This window comes from Mytilus galloprovincialis, chromosome 1, assembly GCF_965363235.1.
Source record: "Mytilus galloprovincialis chromosome 1, xbMytGall1.hap1.1, whole genome shotgun sequence".
In the NCBI taxonomy this organism is placed as follows: domain Eukaryota; kingdom Metazoa; phylum Mollusca; class Bivalvia; order Mytilida; family Mytilidae; genus Mytilus; species Mytilus galloprovincialis.
In genome coordinates, this window is record NC_134838.1 from 34,361,996 (window position 1) to 34,383,382 (window position 21,387).

At 30.2% G+C, this 21,387-nt stretch overlaps 1 protein-coding gene across 3 annotated transcripts; it reads left to right on the forward strand.

Annotated features, from left to right (window-relative positions):
• The first annotated feature begins 1 nt into the window (after position 1).
• LOC143072333 (spermatogenesis-associated protein 6-like) lies at positions 2-15,449 on the forward strand. Of its 3 annotated transcripts, none has more exons than XM_076247239.1 (13): positions 2-156; positions 3,005-3,142; positions 4,946-4,994; positions 6,443-6,615; positions 7,155-7,253; positions 7,728-7,789; positions 8,818-8,974; positions 9,554-9,668; positions 10,951-11,003; positions 11,412-11,472; positions 11,905-12,110; positions 13,810-13,959; positions 15,217-15,449. In XM_076247239.1, exons 1-12 carry the CDS (start codon positions 109-111, stop codon positions 13,939-13,941), a joined length of 1,293 nt encoding a protein of 430 aa, XP_076103354.1. In that variant the 5' UTR covers positions 2-108; the 3' UTR covers positions 13,942-13,959; positions 15,217-15,449. The 3 variants fall into 3 exon arrangements, with proteins under 3 accessions (XP_076103354.1, XP_076103339.1, XP_076103348.1); XM_076247224.1 differs by having other exon boundaries at positions 13,810-13,913; XM_076247233.1 differs by having other exon boundaries at positions 8,896-8,974; positions 13,810-13,913.
• The last annotated feature ends 5,938 nt before the right edge of the window (positions 15,450-21,387 follow it).

The following is a 21,387-nucleotide window of genomic DNA, read 5'->3' on the forward strand; positions in this document are numbered from 1 at the left end:
TCTCCCTTTATCGTTAAGAACGTTAGGCGTCCCTGACACCGGAGAGACTTGCAGTGGTTGTCACAGTTTTGTTAAGTTTTAGAAGGATAACACATATTAAGAGTGAAAATGCCGAGGAGAGCATTGAGATGTGTTGTTGATCTCAAAATACGAGCGGTAAGATTATATTTAAGCATTTGTCACAATGCATTATGAGCTGCTTGTGGATATTGCGTGTTTGGTCATGTTCTGAATTTAACCCGCTGGTGTATTTTGTTAAATAGAACGATTTATTAAAGGTCAATGAAGTAGAAAACATTTTAATTTCGGATATTCAATTGATGTAATATATAATGAAATATTTTATGAATAAAATAAATTGAATCAATTTGACAGTGAAATTGAAAACCATTTACTTTAATCGTAGTTTAAACATTTAAGGAACTGTATACATTAATTTACAATGTACATTACTATTTAACGAAAGCTTTTCACCTTAGTTACCAATTCTAAGTTTTAAGTTATTATTTGATTTTACTGACATGACTGATGAAATGAATGCATCTGATGCACCAGTTCAGAGTTTGCGAAAAAAAATTCCCCTGGTGGCAGTCTTCACGCGGAGTGGCAGCCCAGGCTAGTAAAATTGCTCTCGGGCCTGTAAAAATCATATCTACAGGCCAACAGAATCTAACTAAATATTTTCAAAAATTGAGCTCCGGGCCTGTAGATTTAAAAGTTCGTCGTGAAGACTGTGGTGGTCCTTGAAGAAAATCTGCTGGTCCTCACTATTAATCTATAGACAAATACTAAAATTGTGTCAGTCCTATGCAAAATTTTGGTGGTGAAATCCTGAGGACTGACACTTTTCACGAACTCTTCCAGTTATTTCAATGAAAATAAAAAATATAGAAAATTTATTTCAAATCCACATTTATATTTCAGAGCTAAATATCAAAAAGAAATGATTTTGCTTTATTCTTCATTTTTTGCTACTATTTAATAATTTTTCGTGTTAAACTTAAGAATTTGAAACTTAATTACAAAACTCCTATACATTTAATTATATAGACCCCCTAAATACTGTTACAATTCTTCTATTGATGTTTGATTAAAAGGTAAACACGATTTAACTTTTAAATGGCCTCTTGCTGTATGTAACTAACAAAGAATTCATTGATAAATTCTTTCCACATAGAGACATGTTTTATTTGTACAAATATTTTATCTGAGTCTTTATTGTCAAGGACAATACAATATGTGTTAAACACAGCCAGTAAACTTTCCTTCCAAATATTTCGTGTATTTGCAATTAAATAAGATGCACACCTCAAAATTCCAAAGACTCAGTTTACAATTTACTACACTGACATGATTTAGTTATTAAAGCACTATTAATATAACAGTATTTTTAAACAGTTACATGATGACCAATAGACCTGAGTAGTGACAATTGTGTAAAAACCAAAAAAATGTTTTGTGAACTGTATGAACAAAAAAAGCATAAATTATAAGGAAATGAGAAGAAGTAAATTGAACAAATGTACATGTATGTACCTTCATTTATATGTTCGATCTGAACAATTTCATTGGTAAAAATCAATTTTAGAAATTAACTATATAATTTTTGACTTGATTTTTTATGGTTGGGGGGGGGGGTCCTTTTAGAATACTTATGTTTTCTTTTGTATAGATTGTATCTGAACAAATACTGGCCCAAGAATTTGAATATAAAATGCAGGGTTGGCAAAAACCCGGGTTTTATGAGTATTGCCCAGCCCAGTGGGAAATACTGGGAAAACCCAGGTTTTACTGGGTTTTAGTGGGTAATAGTGGGCAATACTGGGTAATAAAAAATTGGTCTGAATTTTAAAGAGGATTCAGTGATAAACACAAATGCAATACATTTTATAAAATATTTATACCCTATTTTGTTTCTTTAGCATTTGTCTAGATTGGCAAACTGTAAATAGAAAGCAAATAAATCATTTTTTTCAAATGAATATAGCTCCTATTAAGAATTAAAAATTACATGTATTAAAGAAACATCACATTTAAATAATGAATATGTACTGTCACTAATTAATAAGTAATTATTCAGATTAGAACACAGATTTGTTTATGTAACAATAATCAGTCCTTTCAATTTTATAAGTGTTAATGGCATGACCCTGTAGGGTGTTTATTTAGCAATATGAATGTATAACAATTAAAATTAACAATTCACTTAACACTGCAATTAATGCATTTTTCAAAGTTTGGATTATTGAAACAATACTTAGTAATTAAAAGGTATCTTTAAATGTTCAAATCTTGTATTCTGCCTACATATAAAATTAATAGAGAAGAGAATGAAATTGAATTTTCTAGAAATGACTGTCAATGGTTATCTGTATAAAAAGTATATTTGTAGCTGTTATACTATGAAACTATAACAAGTCTTTACTATTATGTGTTAAAATGAGTTTAAAAAATCATATTGCCCAGTAATGCCCACTATTACCCATTTCTGGGAGTATTGCCCAGCCCGGGAAAACCCGGGTTTTCCCGCCCGGGAATTCCCCGGTGGGTAATACTTTGCCAACCCTGATAAAATGGCAAGCCAACTGATTATGTTTCTAAACTTGAGTTGTGACAATGCTTTTATGGACACATGTACACTTTAACAGTTTAGTTATTCAGTTTCTTTTGTATTGATAGAATGTACAATGGTAAAATTTCACTCCTTTACAGATTATAATGCAGAAAAAATAACTGTTGATTTTAAATGACTAAAATTTATGATCGAACAACATGAACCCCAACTAAAAGCTTATGTAGATCTTGCGTTCTTTTAAAATCTTTTTAAAGTACCAGTAGTGTAAGTGCTCTTATTGAATTGTTTTTTTTATGATAGTTGAATTTTCTCTTCGTCATGTACCACCCTTAAAAAATGTAAATGGATTGAGTATATTGTAAGTATAACAGGACACAATGGCCTAAAATATGAAATCCAGATGTTTACAATATTTTTGTGTTATTTCAGGTATCAGCACCAGGTGTATGGTTAAGTAGTAGAGAAGATGTTTACCTTAGTATAAGTCTATTTGGACAATACAGAAATACTAATTTAGTACCATCTATATTCCCTCTACTGTTTAAAGAAGATTTTGTTTTTGAAAAGGTAAGTGAATGATGGTAGATAATTTCAAGTATGTACATGTTTTATGATGATTAATAAAATTATATTAGATGAATCAAGTTGATTGGAATTCAGCTTCATCAAAAACTACTTTGACCAAAAACTTTAACCTGAAACTCCCACTTCCATTTTCTATGTTCAATGAACCGTGAAATTGGGGTCAAAAGTCTAATTTGGCTTTAAAATTAGAAAGATCATATCATAACGAACATGTGTACTAAGTTTCGAGTTGATTGGACTTCAGCTTCATCAAAAACTACCTTGACCAAAAACTTTAACCTAAAGCGGGACAAACGAACGAACGGACCCACAGACCAGAAAACATAATGCCTATCTACTATTGTAGGTGGGGGCATAAAAAATTTAATAAATAACACTCATAATGCTCAGATTTGGTTGTCACCGTGCAACATAGTTAATAACACCATATAGAAAAAACATAGAACTCATTTTGTCATAAGACACTGTCAAACATCCATACATACTATCCACACTCATCTGTGTCCACACTTGTATTAGATGAAAAATATGTTTTTATGATTGCTTTTTTAATTTTTTTAAGTTCATCAGAGCAATTGATAACAATGTCATTCATTTTATGTTAATCTGTTTACAGTTATCTTTTTAAATTGAAAGAATTGAACTTAAATTTTTGTTCTTAATCTTCCCCATCATATGAATTAAAGGGTATACTATATATTTTGTATAAAAAAATTGTCAAGGGGACAGCACCCTAACAACTCAAGTAAGTGTTCTTGTCAGTGAGTTTTAGAACCTTGATACAAAAATGTTTTCAAAACAGAGATGCAAACACTGTCTTAATTTCATTAATTACATCAAAAGTAAAATTATACCTTTAATCATGATCCCCTTAATTAAGATATTTCAGACAAAGAGTAATTGGATCAGTATTAATTCCTGTAAAGAAAAGCTGGCAATTATGACATGTGACATGTGTAATGTGTAATGTAATCAAATCAGCTTAAGTTCATCAAAAATTGATTTAGACAATTTGATAATTTAATGAATTTCATTGTAATGTATCTATATTAACAAAACTGTGTAGCAGCACACTTAGATTAAATGTTGAAGTTGATTGTTATTTAAATACTCAAAGAGAAATTAGAATTTGTATATGTTGCAATAAGAATGTTTTAGAGGACGAATATCATGTCCAGCGTATACATGTAGATCTGCACGTCTAGAATTTTTACCTTTATTCTACAGTTCTTGGCAAAAGCAGCACAAGTTAAATAATTTATTACAAGCTCATTCTAAATATCTGACAGTAAAACTATGCAACTATTTAAAATGCAGCTTGGAAAATTATATCACATATATATTGTCATAATATTATTGTATACTCTGTAACTACTGTTCTCTGCTGTCTTTTGTTTGTCATATATTGTATATATTTTCGTTTGCCATATTTGTAGCATGTATATGCTTCTTGCGAATAAAGTATTCATTCATTCAATGAATTAGGGAATCATGACCTCTGTAAATAAGTCAGTTTTTCTGTACTGTCAATATCTTCAACATACTTTTTTGAAATTTTATGTTGAAATTATTAAGAATATAAGTTTCCAACTCCCTGACCATAGATGATTTTGTTTTTTAGGTCCCTTTTAGCCATGTACATGTAGGCCTTTACACGTATATATATCCTTGACTCACATTTAAGTAAATCCTAAAAGCGCATCAGATGCATGTTATTTTCATTCTCTGTAACTGTACTTGATTCAATACCAAACATTTTAATGAACATTGTGATTACTTTTGTAGACATACTACACAGCCTTAGACCCATCAGATATATCAGACTATTTAGAAGGTAAGTTTTTAAAAAAGAACATACTGTGAATTTATTTATTTTTGTGGGAATCAATTTTTGTGGATTTAGGAAAACCAGCATTTTCATGGGTATTTAATTTCGTGGTTTTGCCAATCGCTTCATACAAAGTAAACAGCAAATGTGTAATTTGTTGAACATTTGTATTCGTGGTTCACCTGTACCCACAAAAACAACAAAAAATTGGTATCCAACGAATAATGATGAATCCACAGTATTTACAGCAATATACAAACAGTGTCTATTTTTGTTGTTGTCTTTACTTGTAACAATTAGATATTAAATCAGAGATTAACAAAATCAAAAGACTATCTTGACAAGGCAATATTAAATATTTAGAAAGAATCATTTCATATGAAGAAGAATGCAATCCTATTAAATAATTGTTCAATAACTCCTCTTTACATTTGGAAGTGAATGAAACTGTTCGAACAATCTATTGGTAAATGTCTACTCATTTATATTCAAATAAAGGTGGAGATAACTCTGTTTCTCTAATTCTTCGTCAATTTATCCATTTCTGCACCCATTGTATAAAAAAATTTAATCCACATATGGTACGTTTGATCTCAGTTCTTCATTGGTTAAAATCCGATTATGAAGTTGAATATTCTTGTTTTCCTCTTAATTTCCTATTGTGACAGCTTGAAAATAGGCGACCATGTCTGATGATGTCACATAGAAAGAATACATCTTTTATATATATCATTTTATTCTGGTATCACCTAAGTTGGACAAAGGTATACAGAAAAACACATTAGTTTACATTACATTGCATATATGTACATTTTAGCAGATCAGTCGCAAAGAAGGAATAAGTTTGCCTGCGTATTGTTTGAAAATCATTAGAGAAACAGATTCCACCACCAAATCTCGTTTAATACGATATTTATCCACTCTCAACAGTTAAATTTTAAATATTTAAAACGCTTGGAGAGACTCAAATTATAAATTTGAAAATTTAACTGTCTCGAGTGGATAAATATCGTATCACACTCGAGACAGTGGTAGAATCTATATATAATCAGCTAATCGTTATAGGCACATTGTTTTGTTGGGGAAATATTAATTTTCTCAATGATCAAAATCAGTGTTGGTCATACTGCTATATATCCAATGAAATTTTTCTGAGAAAGTGTGTGGTTCAAGTTTTTTGAAATTTTTATATTTTTGTCAAAGGGTCAAAGTAAATATTTTGTCAAATTTCATGAAAATTAAATTAGCTAAATTAATTTTAGTCAAGGTGTTTGGTACCACCTTAATTTATGTTTTTGTTTGAACAAGTTCTATTGTGTCATAGTGGATATCAAAATTGACAGGTAATTTACATTCTAAATGTCAAATAATTAAATACCGTATATATAAACACAATTTTGGAAGTTTTTGACCTACAAACTTTCTATCAAATGAATTCTGTTTTGTATTTTCAGATGAATTAGTAATATTTGAACTTCTACAAATGTCAGAGTACTGTGAAGGTGCTGTTCGACTGGCATCCTACTCATGTAATGCTAAAGACTTTCTCTTCCCATACCCATCTTTAGCTCCATGTTATGCTTCCACTGCTAAAGAAATATTGCTTAACAGAACAATTGACTTCCCTGTAAGTAGAAACAAGTAACTAAAAGATCTGCGTTTGCACGATCAACTATTATACATATACTATATCATATACTAAAGATGTTGAAAGATACAAACTTGTTTTTTACAAAATATACACCAAATGATCTGATTCATGTTTCTAATATAATGTGTGTTTTTCGCTTTGTAAACAAACCCATGCTCAATAGTATTTCAGCCCTCTCCATCACTTGGGGTAAAATAATCACAACTATAATGCCTACCCATATTAAAACTACAATAAAGTATGGCTTGCATCAATTATTTCTTAATCATTTTACATGATATCATATAGGTTTTACTATTAGTAAAATCGATAAGCTTACTTGGGATGCAGTGTGGATAACTTACCAAACATATAGAAGCACTGAGAATTATCATCAAATACATTGCAATGCCAGTAGTAAAAGAAAGTGTACCAGTACTTAAAGTCATATTATTGAAGTCCAAATGCATTTTTCAACATATGAAGAAGCGACATTATTTGACTAACCATTATTTATATTTGACTCTCATTTTCAGGGAATTTCACCAAAGCTGGAGTTTATAACTGTCACAAACATCAAAGAATCGGTGTCACCTGAGTTGGATGCATTAGATGAGGCTTTGCAGGATGCAAGGGTATAAGTCAAAATATTAAAGATGCAATTCTGTTTAATCTACATGTGAAAAAATAATTGTGTGGTCAAGTTCAATATGCAGTCTTTAATAATAGATAAACATGTATTTCTTATGTGCTGAATGATTACTCTATTGGCTGATTACAATTATATATTTGGCTTAAAGATTGAGTGATGTTTCAATTTAGACAATAATCTTCCCTTACAAATTCTATGCAGTTTCTATGACAGCAGCATAATGTTTACTGTTCCTGCATTTATTAATGCATATTTGATTAAAAAGCACTAATACTAGTTAACATTTTATAAATCAATACCTTATTCATTAATGAAAAAAGTTTGAAAAATTTATTGAATAAAACAAGAAATGTCAATAAATTAGGAATTGAAATGATAAAAAAAGTCCTTCACTTGGCGAAATTATGTTGAAGCACTTTTCATTTTAATATTGGGTTTTCCCCTCTCTTTTTCACAGAAATCAAGAAGGAGATCAAGATCCAGGTCAAGAAGTAGGCCATCATCCAGAGCATCCATGAGGTTTGTAACAGATGATTGTTGGTGTTCTGGTGAAATGGCTGTTTGTTTGCGCAATGATGTGTTGTTTTCATTCACTTTATCACATTTGACCCCAGATTTTATTGCTTCATTTAAAATTGATAATGTTCATCCCTTAAGTATCTTTCTGATAATTTATTTATAATATGGAAAAAAATAATTATTAATTTCCATATAATGAAAAAAAACATCTATCAATGAAATAAACTGGAAGATTTAGTTCTATCAATTGATCTGGATGAGTTTTAAGTGTAAACATATTCATATAACAGTTTGTAGACATAACCATGTGTCCTTGCTTGTATGTAGTGTAATTTGCTGTGTGTAAGCTAGAAACGAGCATCTGTGATTCAAAAAATTGAATTTGATTTTAAATTTTAAAATTCCTCTGTTCACATATTAAATTGTATTGCGGTAAATGCAATAAAGATACAAAAATAAGATTGACTTAATCAAAATAAAAGCTAAAAGTTGAATATTCATTACATGTGATTTTAAAAATTTTCAGTCAGCTTCAACACAGAAAATGATTTTGTATAATATTGTTTGTATAAATTGTATTATTTTCCCACCTCTGGTTCATAACTTGCACAAAGGTGTATATTATCATGCACAGAAGGAATAGATAGTTTTTTAATCCACATAAAGGAATCCCAATGTTTTAAAATTTTATATGCACAACTTGACAAAAATATATAAATCACAGATGTACAAATATATCTAATCCTACTAGTTAGCTAACTTGTTTTACTTTTTTTAATAGAACATAATTTAGTGATGGTCACTATTTTATCTTTAACCTTGGTTACAATATTTTATTAATTTGTTATAGAAGAAGATATATTTTGATACTTTTAACTTTATATTTTCACTTTATTTTGTGCAAAAGTCCTGAAGTTCTAAACTTTTAAAATTAAATAAATTGGAAAATTGGAAAGATTTTTTTTATGGTGGTGGGTAGAAAAACGCTTTAAGGAAAAATCATATTCACGATCTTTCTTTCCCCATAGGACCTTTGTGCATGTTGAACCAGAGGAGGACTCGAAAAGCTACCACCGGCCAACGGTCTCCTCTGTTTGTCATTCTAGGTCCCCGTCCCCTTACCTCAGGAGTAAGTCACCAGGTCCAATAACAGACAATGGAAGACCACCATTTGTTGTCAGACATGTAAGTTATTTAATTAAATGAAAAATACATTTATAAAACTAATTGATTTTGTGTAATTTTGAGTCAAAGTTATAGAAGATTGTATGAAAATAAGGAGATGTGGTATTATTTTTATGTGACACTTTTCCATTAAACACCAAAACAAAGATGTAATCACCTATAGAACACTGTCTGAGCAAAACCCATACAGTGTAGTAAGCTATTAACGCCCCAGAGATAACAAAATATAAAGCAATTTTGAATGATAAACCAAAGTCCTTTTATATGCTAATGAAAATCTGTAATGAAGGCAGACAGCAATCAACGACATCCCTCCACTACAGGCTCTTTGCTTTGTATAGACACAGTCATAAAGAATGCAGTTCACAACTTCTGTAGAATCAAGTTCACAATTCGGTAAAAAATTGATTCCTATACCATGTAATTTTAGGGCAAAGTGATGGAAAGCCTATTTTGTCTGTTTTACTTTTGATTGGAGCAAAAAAAATATTGTCATATAATATTTGAAGCATGCATCTCAATATTTACCAAAAATAACCAGTTAATTTAAATAAAATGGTTTCATTTATTCGAAAACAGCTGGATAAAAGTTTAATCGGAAGATTACCAGCTGGCTTAGGAAGCTCAGTACTTAAGAAAGGAAAGAAGAAGGGAAAGAGACTCAGCCGACCAACAAGTGCTATGTCTGATACAGGTAAGAGATATAAAAATGTTTATTATATGGATACATTATTAAAATGACAGACAGAATTAAGAACTATTCACAAGGTCATACTTCTTTGTCTTATTGTAAATGACAAAGTTATAGAGAAAAATTATCTTCCACTTCATGAGTGTTTAAAATGAGAGTATTGCATTGTAAGATTTAACCTAATGCAAGTTTTAGAAAAAAAAGAAGTTCCATATTATTAAAGATTAAGATTATGATAATGAGGATTCTTTCCACATATATACATGTAATTATCATATAGGAAGTTAGTACTACTTGTAATATTTCTGTTATGACAGCTCTTGGAATAAGGTCTTCTTCTCCAAAGGCTTGCTATGTTATGTCTGAGGATAAGTGTTCTGTGTGTAAAGCTTATCGCAGACATATGGGAAAACGTTACTGGGGACATTCCCCAACATATCATCCCACAGGCATGGTAATGAAAAAGGTATGTCGTGTTGGGCATGATGTTTATGAAATATTGCAAAAATAGTTACATGCTTTTTGTTAATTGAATACATGCATGGTGTCTATAAAATACAAGTGTCACAAGCTTTTTACACATTTCAATATGTTAGAAAAAGGTGTGTAATGCACAGAGTATAAAAATTATTTGCATGATAATAGAAAAAAACAGTCAAATGGTTATAATTATAATCAATGTACAGAATGCATGTTGCGTTTTTTTTTATTCAAATTTATTTTGTAAAAGTCATTTCATCATTTTATCAGTTTGGTAATAGTTCACTCTATCTGTGATCAAAGTTTTTCTTATGTTTGAATTATTTAGGTTATTTCATTTTTGGAAAAAGAAAAAGAAGAGATTGAAAAAAAAATAAAAATTGAAACCATAATCTGGCGTTATTTTACAACCAGAACGCTTGTTGGCATCATTGTTGCCAAACACCATTTTTGGTGCATGCAACATTTGAATGATCTTTGAACCCACATATTTTGAAACATATTTAAAAAAAAAATGTATTTTTTTGGTTTTCCATTTGGAGTATTAAGTCACTTTACTTGTATTACCTGGCCTTGTGGTCATAAAACTTTTGAGTCATTTTTTTGTACTCATACTTGAAAATCAACCAATGAAAATGTTAGATTTCATGTTTCAAGCATAATTTTTGTGCTCCGAGCACTGAACAAAGTTTTATGACTTCAAGGCCTGGACTGTGTAACTTACTAAACTGATAAAATGAATGAAAAATATTAAAGGAACTATTTAAGCATGATTTTAGTTTGTGCATGTCTTTATCGTTTGTAGGGTATTATAGTGACTATAGCCGATATCCACTATCATCTACCGCCAGCTATAAGGTAATACTAATACTAATCTTTGTTTAAATTATTGTGCCCAAAAAAGAACTTCAAATCTTTTGTAATTGTCATAAGAAGCTGAGACATCCTGATAAAAATTACAAGATAAATTTGAGCTTCATTTGTACAACTCTTTTATATAGGTTTTTATCATGTGAAAAAAAAAAGTGAACCTTGACATGTTTTTTTTTAAATTTTTTATCTGCTGATGTTAACTTATTAAATCCATTAATAACAGTTAATAGCAAACTAAAGTTTCATACTCATTTAAATATTGTTGCAATAAATATTTAAAATCTGGGTTTGGTTTTTTTTTTTTTAGAAACCAATTATAACCATTGAAATTTATAAAGCTATTCTGTTTTGAAATATCTGAATTTAAAAAAAAATCACAAATCCTAATTTCAGAAACATCCAGATGCAGGAGATGATCCATTATACAAATCTTACGCAGTTAGTGATGATGAAGGTATGTATACATTGTACTTTGGTTAAGTCAGGGGGGATAAGGGCGGTTAAATGTCTTCATGACATTTACCCATGTCTTCTTTCAGTCATTAAAGAAGATAGCCAAATACCATTTATTTTCATCTATATATTTTGTCGTTAAGTGGTATATAAAAAAAAGAAAAAAATAGAGTAGAACAAATATATTTCAAAGTGACATAGAGGAATGGTTTTGACATAAATAAAAAAGACACGTGGATATCGTTTACAACAGTATTTTGACCATTAGAAGTCATGATTTTGGTATTGTTGTGTCAAAGAATAACACTTCACATGTCCTTTCATACATTCACCTCACCTCACCTATCCTCTTCATGCCGGTCGGCATTTAAGGCCCTGGCCTTTCATTCATTCAAACAAAGTTAATGAAATAGCATTTTCGTTCTATTTTTAGATTTGGAAGTTGCAGCCTTGACCTCTTCCTTGAATAGAATTCGAGCTCGCTCCAGGTCACCAAGTCCATTTGTCTACAAACCAACATTTAGTAGTCGTTATATTTACAGTCCCTTAACAGCAGCAGAAAGGGTAGACTTGAAAGTTCGTAGTGCATTGAGAAGAAATAGATCTTTAGAAAGACTGAGTATGCTGTCACCAGCACTTGTAAGTGCAATTTATCATGCTATTGGCTATGACTGTACATTTTTGTTATTACTTGGTTTCTCACATGACCTTAAATAAAAAAATAGATATTTAGCATTTCAAATACTATACTGTGAAAGTACTTTTGTTTGTGAGGTACTCATTTTCGTGGTTTTCGTAATTGGATTCAACCACGATTTCAAATTCCCAACCAAATATAAAATAAATGCTCTAATAGCATTCACAAATTCAAAAACCCACGAACTAAGGGACGACATCAAAAGTTCAATGAAGGATAAAAAACTTAATTCACATAGTTTTTTCATTGACCCCCACATCCCCCTCTTAACTTAATTTGGAAAAAAATGATTGACCAATAGGGATATATGTAAAATGGATTTTAGATTAACAAAACTTGCAGCAATGTTGACCCCCCCACCCCCAAACTATTTGATTTAAGTTTTTTATCCTACATAGATCTTTTGATGTCGTCCCTAAGGAAATATTTTAGGATACTCAAAAATAAAAGTACTTTTACCATAGATGAAGTGGATTCCTCAATGCGTTTTTTTGAGAATTTGATTGATTTTTGTAGAAGAAAAAGAAAAAGTACCGGGTAAGACATACATACACAGGAAGGCCTTATTTGGTATGATCATCTGATTTATTTAATCATCCACCATTTTGGGTTGGGTACACTGTTTGAAACATAATTTATTTTGGGGATAAAAATTTGTAATTTTGATTTCTTACTATTCTATTTGATTGCAATTTTTGAATGTGGCAGTCCCAATTTTATTAATTGTTTTTAAAAAATGAACCTATCACAAATATTAACCTAATTTGTAAAAATATCTTAAGTTGTTTGAATATGATAAGGCCTTTCTGTATATAACATGCATGAAAATATTAAAAGAATATTATGTATCTTTTTTTATATGAAAATTGTATACACTTTTTTATACTATTGTTTTCAATCAATTTAAATAATAGTGGTGTAGACTTAAATTGTGATGCCGAGTTTATAGTTGAAATATTTTGATTTTTGATTAGGTTTAAATAAATGCATGTATAGTATAATAGAACTTAAGAAGTAAACAAATTGAGGTCAATGTCTTGTGAACATGCATTGCAATTCAATTTACTAAAACTTTTTTTCCAATATTAAAGTCATGTTAGAATTATTTGCACGTGACAGCTTGCTATATTAGTTCATGGTGGTTGTTGAGCAAAAGCGGCAAATGATACAAATATAAATCACAAATGCAACCTAAATATAGAACACCGCAATTGAAAGATCACAATTAGACATTTTTAAGTTTACCTGATCTACATCACTAAAAGGGGAACTGTCATCTCACATTACTTGAAAAATTTTGGAAAGCTATAACAAAATTTATACACGTATATATATTATCTATGAGCATAATTATCATCAACCAGTCTAAGGTAGAGATAAGATGCCTTTTTTGTAATGCAAAAGGCTTCATTTGTTTTAAATTTAAAATGCTAAATGCAATTGATAAATGAGTATGTTAACTATTATTCTGATGTCTACTTCAGTTTAACAGTGTTGTATACTTAACATCTAACTTATTAATACATAAATATATTTATTGCAATATGAAACATAAAATATATTTGATTTTTCAAAAGGTAAAAGGAATGCTTTTGCAATCATACAAAGTTTTAATTATAGAAATGTATTTGTTTGTTTCAGTCTCTTTCAAGACTTACACCAACTTATAGACCAAGATATGTATCTCCCTTTCGAGATTCTTTAGATGACCTTGCGCTAGATACAACCCTAGCAGAAAGAAGGAGGTATTACAACTATGGTTACTACTACTAGCGTTGCATGACTAGCATGGTACTTGTCAATTTTCTTCTATATCACTAACTTTAGTTCTCTTTGTTATTCTCAGTTAAATAATACCATAACTAAATGTTTTTCATCAAAGTATTTATTGTGACTTGCATTGGCATAGAAAATAAATTGAAAGGAGAGAGTCTAGGGTGGCAACAACTCCCCCACACCAATATTTCTAAATAATTTAAAAGTCTAAAGACACTCTTTAAAATTGTATATAGTTAAAACAAGTATTGATGTTTCTGCTTTTTTATAACTGACAATATCAAACATGAACAAAACTGAGAATAACATTATAGTTAATTAACAACATCAAAGTTACGAAAAAAAGGGTCTTTATGAAAAATATGATACATGAAAAGAAGTATAATACATTTAAATGCTTTTTTATTTAGGTAAAAATATGGCATATCAGAATAACTCACCATTTTGTTATATGGTAAATTTATGTCCATTTATTTTTATAGAATTCTGATGAATTTGTCTCAAGCATGATAAGACTACTAGAGAATGTATATATATTTTTGCTTTATTGTATATTGGCTGCATATCAAGCTGTTATGAACTTGCATTCATCTACTGCTTTCAATGATAAAAGAATGAATGCATGCCAACAATGTTCTTATTTATAAAAAGAAATCAAATTACAACACAAGTTTGGGGATCTGCTCACTATCAAAACCTTTAATTAATGGACATTATATGTTCATGTACATGTTAATGCATTTTGTTTGGTTCCTATCTCATTGACAACAGAATTGTTCCTTTTTCTTCCCTTACTTTTTTGTTAGTCATTGTATAATTGATTACTTAACACATTATAAAATATATGGCTCCAATTTTCTTTTATCAGTTGTCCTTTTAGTCATCCTGAAACTCAAATGGTTGTCTCAAATAGTTTCCATTCTTAGATCAACTTCCAAAACCTTTAAACCTTCTAATAGTGAATATATAAAGTAATCAAATTTTTGGGTTTTTTTTTTATGCCTAACTGCAATGAAGGGGACATTAAGTTTTACCCATGTCTTTATGTCCAGTACTCTAACTTTAGTTTGCCTCAACCAAATGTTATGAATCTTTTACAATGCTTATTACCACAAAATACAGATCAAATTTGAATTTGGGATGTGTTACTTTTACCGTTCTTGAGTTATGCCCCTTTATAATGTCATATGCAAGGGGGAACATTAGTTGAAAATACATTGGACATATTACAGATCTTTTCTAAATAATCATTTTGATATTTTGTTTTTACAGACCAGAAGTTCATTTGGACAATGGTAAATATTGGACAGAGAAGTCAGCTCAGTATTCAGGAACGTCACACAGACAAGTTTTTAATGACACTTTGAGCTCATCTTACAGTAAATTGTACAGTAACGCTAAGAAGAAAATTGTAGTCTAAATGTTTTTATTATTGAGCTAGTATAAGTGGTAACATTCCAATGCTATTTTCTAGATATATTAAAATTCTCATGCTATTTTTAGAATATTTTTTCTTTTCTTTTATTTCTCTTTTTTATTGCAGGGGGAGGGGAATTGAGATTGTTAGGAGAAATTTTCCGCATAATTGATAAGATATTTCATCAGAGTTGGGCTGGTTTCTTTTCAACATAATTTGAATATTTTCTAGTATTTATAAGACAAGTGAGGTTTTTGTCGAGCCTGCAACTTTTGTTGCAGAAAGCTCGACATAGGGATAGTGATCCGGCGGCGGCGGCGGCGGCTACGGCGGCTACGGCGGCGGCGTTAGCTAACTTTTTAAAAGCTTTATATTTTAGAAGGTGGAAGACCTGGATGCTTCATACTTTGTATATAGATGCCTCATGTTACGAAGTTTCCGTCAGTCACATGTCAAATGTCCTTGACCTCATTTTCATGGTTCAGTGACCACTTGAAAAAAAAGTTCAGATTTTTTGTAATGTTGAATTCTCTCTTATCATAAGTAATAGGATAATTATATTTGGTATATGCGTACCTTGCAAGGTCCTCATGCCCGTCAGACAGTTTTCACTTGACCTTGACCTCATTTCATGGATCAGTGAACAAGGTTAAGTTTTGGTGGTCAAGTCCATATCTCAGATACTATAAGCAATAGGTCTAGTATATTCGGTGTATGGAAGGACTGTAAGGTGTACATGTCCAACTGGCAGGTGTCATCTAACCTTGACCTCATTTTTATGGTTCAGTGGTTATAGTTAAGTTTTTGTGTTTTGGTCTGTTTTTCTCATACTTTATGCAATAGATCTACTATATTTGTTGTATGGAATGATTTTAAGATGTACATGTCTAGCGGGCAGATGTCATCTGACCTTGAAATCATTTTCATGGTTGAGTGGTCAAAGTTAAGTTTTTGAGTTTTGGTCTTTTTATCTAATACTATATGCCATAGGTCAACTATATTTGGTTTATGGAAATATTTTATGATCTATATGTCAGTCCCGCAGGTTTTATTTGACCTCGACCTCATTTTCACGGTTCATTGCTCAGTGTTAAGTTTTTGTGTTTTGGTCTATTTTTCTTCAACTATAAGTAATAGGTCAACTATATTTGTTGTATGGAAGCATTGTTAGCTGTACATGTCTGCCGGGCATGGTTCATCTGACCTTGACCTCATTTTCATGGTTCATTGGTCTTTGTTTAGTTATCTTGGTTAATGCTAAGTTTATGTGACAGTTTTTAATAAAGTTTTATACTTAGGACTATCAACATAATATCAATAATTAGTAAAGAAGGCGAGACATTTCAGCGTGTGCACTCTTGTTTAATAAGAAAATGCATAATAAAAAAATAAAAATCAGTTCTAAAAATAGCATTTGATTGTTGACAAGATTGTTAGATACATATCCTGCCTAAAACTGACTGTGATAAATATTTATGAAATTAATTTTTTAGTTTTAATTTATTTATACATGTATTTAAGATAACTGATGTTATATTTCAACATTTACTCACTGTTTTAATTAGTTTGTGATACATGTAGACGTGATAGTTGTTCTTGTTGTTTATATACCAATAAATTATATGTATTTTATTTAAGAATTTCTTATTTATGTTATTCTTTTATGAAGAAAAATCTGAATGATAGAGTTTTAACAATAATTATAGAATACATTCAGTATATGATATTTTTAAAACTTAGAATTACTAACAAATTCATGGATAACACACTATTAATGTCCTAGCTTAAACTACCTCCATTCTGAAAAATGTTTAATAAAATACTCAGTGAACATTTTTCAGTTGTAGGGTTTCTGAAATAATTGTCATTTTTATTAAGTTTTAGCTTTTAACAAGCTTTTGTTTTAATTGTTTAAGATTACCAAAATTTATATATTTATATTTTAAATTATTTGAATGTTGTTAGTGTGTCTCTGTGCTCTACAATTTTGTTAAATGTTTGATTTTCTGGTTAACAATTTTCCAAAAAAATCTATTGTTAGTCAATGGTTATAAAGTTATAATATTTTCAATTCATTTATTTAACAGGGTTTAGAAAGATGAAACAGGGAATTTTAATCATATACTAATGAGCCTCAGTTACATAGATATCTCAGAATATATATGATGTTCTTTCAGAATGTAAAAAGTAAAAAATAAACAAAATTAAGTTGAAGACAACGTAAGGAAAAATATTTTATTTAAAATTATTTTTGATAAATTTTATTTTTTATTTTTTGTTGTTATTGATTATGGTGCATGAGTAAAATTTATAATTATTCAATTTGGCAGCCAGACATTTGTTTACAAAATTATTGATTAATATCAGACATTAAACAAAATTTTTATTTTTTACAAATCTATTTTTAACAATAATAGATATATGCACCAACGCAGCAATGCTACACATGTTTTATACAACAAATTATCATGTACATTTGTAACCATAGCGTAGTCCCTGTGTAAGAAGCATTTAATCATAAAGTATTATTTATGAACATTTTGTTTTGCTTGTTATTGACTACTGATCAGATAGATAGATGTTTTATTCTCTAAAAACCATGAAAAACAAATATAGAAAGAAACGTACAATAATATTAACAGCTCTCTGAGGAGTGGTGTCATTGTTTAGTTTATGATAAGGTTATCTGAAGGGGAACAATTAGTGGTAGGTCAATGATATTTGGTATGCAGTTGTAATTAGCATTTGCACTTCTCATGTCCATGAAGATTTTTCTGCTCAGGCCCTTCAGTCGCAATCTATTGATTTTGAATGTTTTGCAAAGTTAGTGTTAAAGTATTGCAATTTTAATCTCAAAAGACAGGCCAAAGATACTAAAGGGACAATCAAACTCATAAGTCTAAAATAAACTGACAACACCATGACTAAAAAAGAATAAGACCAGTGAACCATTTAAATATGGTCAAGGTCAGATGTTACTAGCAAGAAAGATATGTATACCTCACAATCATTTTATACACTAAATATAGTTGAACTATTACTTATAGTACTTGAAAATCAGCCAAAAAAGTCAATCATTCCATAAATAAAATAAAGTTGACCTATAGCTCATAGTACAATGTATTTCAAAAACAGACCAAAACACATTTACTTAGCATATACCAATGAATTATGAAAATGAGGTCAAGGTCAGATGAAACCTGCTAGATTGACATGTACCTATAACAGTCATTCCATACACTGCATATATAGTAATCCTATTGCTTATAGTATTTAAAAAAAAAACATATCACATATAATTAACCTTAATCACTGATACATGAAATAAGGTTGAGGTCAGGTGAATTCTGTCTGACGGACATGTAAAAGTTACAAGGTACCCATATACTAAATATGTTTATCCTATTACTCATTAAAAGTAAGTAATTCACATTACAAAAAAATCTAATTTTTGTTCAAGCAGTAACTGAACCATAAAAATAGGGTCAAGGACATTGGACATATGATGGAAAGATGGAAACTTCTTACATAAGGTATCTGCATACAAGATATGATATATCCAGTTCTTCTACCTTCAGAAATATAAGCCTTTGAAGGAGTAGGTTTGATAAGGCCCTAAAACGGCCCCTTTTTAGCCTTAATTTTAGATTGGGATTAATTGACCAATACCGCAATGAATAAAAGCTTTTACAGTGACTAGATAGGAAATAAGTCTTTTTGTTGCAAATGTACTTTCCTGTGTATTAATCATGATGTTACAAATAGTACTCATTTTGATTTTTCAAGAAAAAACAATGAAAATGGGTAAATTTCCATTGAATTTTTGAACAGGAAACATAGACCGCACTTGAATACGTTGACAAAAAAGATCTTTGACAAGAATGTTTGTGAAGACATTTTACATGTCTAACTTGAATATTAAGGTTGTCGACGGCTGTGCCCTATGTTTCCTGATCTTAAATTTGGCTGAAATCCTGCAGATTTTGTCACATTTCACCAAAATCCCTTATGATGACCTAGCTTGGATGTAAACATCAACGCTTTAGAATAAAACTATGACAGAAATTGTTCTATAAAATTTTCTCACATGTATTTACAACTTAAAACATTTTTTATCTTTTAGCATTGAAGTGATAATTGGGGCCAAATATGACCCATACCGAACTTATTCCTTTGCATTAACCAAATAGTTTACATAGGATAGTAATACATGTACCTATGTCTTGCATACTGCGACTTTCATCCCAGACAGAAAGTAAATTACAATTTCCTGTCAATATGCACATCTTTATAGTAATGATATGTCCTCATAATCTTCAGAGTAAAATAAAATTCTGTTTTGTGGTTTCAAAGGAGTTGTGATGACAAACTGTCACTGTTATATAAAGTTCTAACTTTAAAAGGGCATAACTCCTAGAAACAAAATTGAATAATAATTTCTTGTTGATATGCACATATATATAGTTTAACCTTATTACATGTATTTACAAATTATCATGAAATCATGTTCAATGATGTTGTTTGGTTTCAGGAGTTGTAATGAAAAGAACAGGAAGGACAGATTGGCAGGTCAAAGATGTTTTCCCCAATGTGTGAGGTTTTATAACTCTAAATAGGGTTTTCCATTTTACTGAAAATTTTCAAAGTAGATAGAACTTGATCTGTTAATTCTTTATACCCAGTCAATATAAAAAAGATGTGGTATGATTGCCAATGAGACAACTCTTCAGTTTTGTTCTAACTGCATTAATTTGTAAGAATATGCCAATAAAGGTCTGCGCTTTAGCGCATGATACGCCCGTTGTTTGAAAGACGACGGGCGTATAAAAATGGCAAAAAAGACTACAATGACAATGAGGAGCAGCAAGAAGATAACAGGGAAAGTGAAGATGGTGAAAGTGACTCTACTGAAAGTTATGATCTAAATGAGGAAGTAGGTGATGAAAGTAAGTGTTTCATTGACGACGGGCGTATAAAAATGGCAAAAAAGACTACAATGACAATGAGGAGCAGCAAGAAGATAACAGGGAAAGTGAAGATGGTGAAAGTGACTCTACTGAAAGTTATGATCTAAATGAGGAAGTAGGTGATGAAAGTAAGGATTTCATTGATGATGAAGATAAAGATTTCATTGATGATGAGGAGGCCTCTTCTGAGAATGAAAATGAGGATTTTTCTGATGATGAGGACAGTGATTACAGTGAAGAAGACACTGATGATTAAACCTAGTTCAGCTTTTCAATATTTAGCATAAAAAACAAATATCATTAACATTGGCATATAACATAGAAGTCTTCAATGCAATATAAGGAAAGTGATATATGATTATGGGTTTTAGTAATTCTATGGCTGATTTCCAAATTTTATAGTAGTTTGAAAGAAGGTAATTTTCTTGGGGTATATTACTCATAGTTAGATTCTGTTGAACACAGTAAGAAATCCATACTAAATTATACAAAGATGTATGCAAAAGTTGTTCAAATGGTGCTTAATATGGTGGATAATGATTATTACCTTTTTATTGTTTAGAATATTCACAAGATGATCATATTGATAAATGTTTAGGAGACTTGATTTCCTTATTTTTTTCATAAAATGACACCCTTTAACATTTAAGGAATATTTAATCACATGTTAGGATTTTCATGTTGTCACTTGTTCACTTATTATGTGCTATTGTAGAGTAGTTGTGTTTTATAACATTTTTTATTGCGCTCGACCCTTCCACCGAAACCGAACTCTATAAAAAAGCTGCAATGCTAAGGTATCATTTGTGATTTCAATTGCAACCAATTTTAACAAGAGTAAAACATCCTATATGCAAAAACAGTATTTGATTAATATCCATAGCTTAGATAGTAAAAATGTTATCATAAAATGATATATGCCTCAGGGAACAGTTAGTATCTCAGGGACTGCTAATGTGCTTTCATCCTTGCAACCATTCAATAATAGTACAAACGTATGACATTCATGGAACCTATTTTTTACAAGAAATTTAATGTTTTAAATTGAACTAAAGATTT

Excerpts from the sequence above, each read along its gene's own strand:
- LOC143072333 (XM_076247224.1), top strand. The coding sequence starts at position 109 with ATGCCGAGGAGAGCATTGAGATGTGTTGTTGATCTCAAAATACGAGCG. Across the intron at positions 3,143-4,945 it reads AAGATTTTGTTTTTGAAAAG|ACATACTACACAGCCTTAGA; the intron begins GTAAGTGAATGA and ends TTACTTTTGTAG. Across the intron at positions 7,790-8,817 it reads TCATCCAGAGCATCCATGAG|GACCTTTGTGCATGTTGAAC; the intron begins GTTTGTAACAGA and ends CTTTCCCCATAG.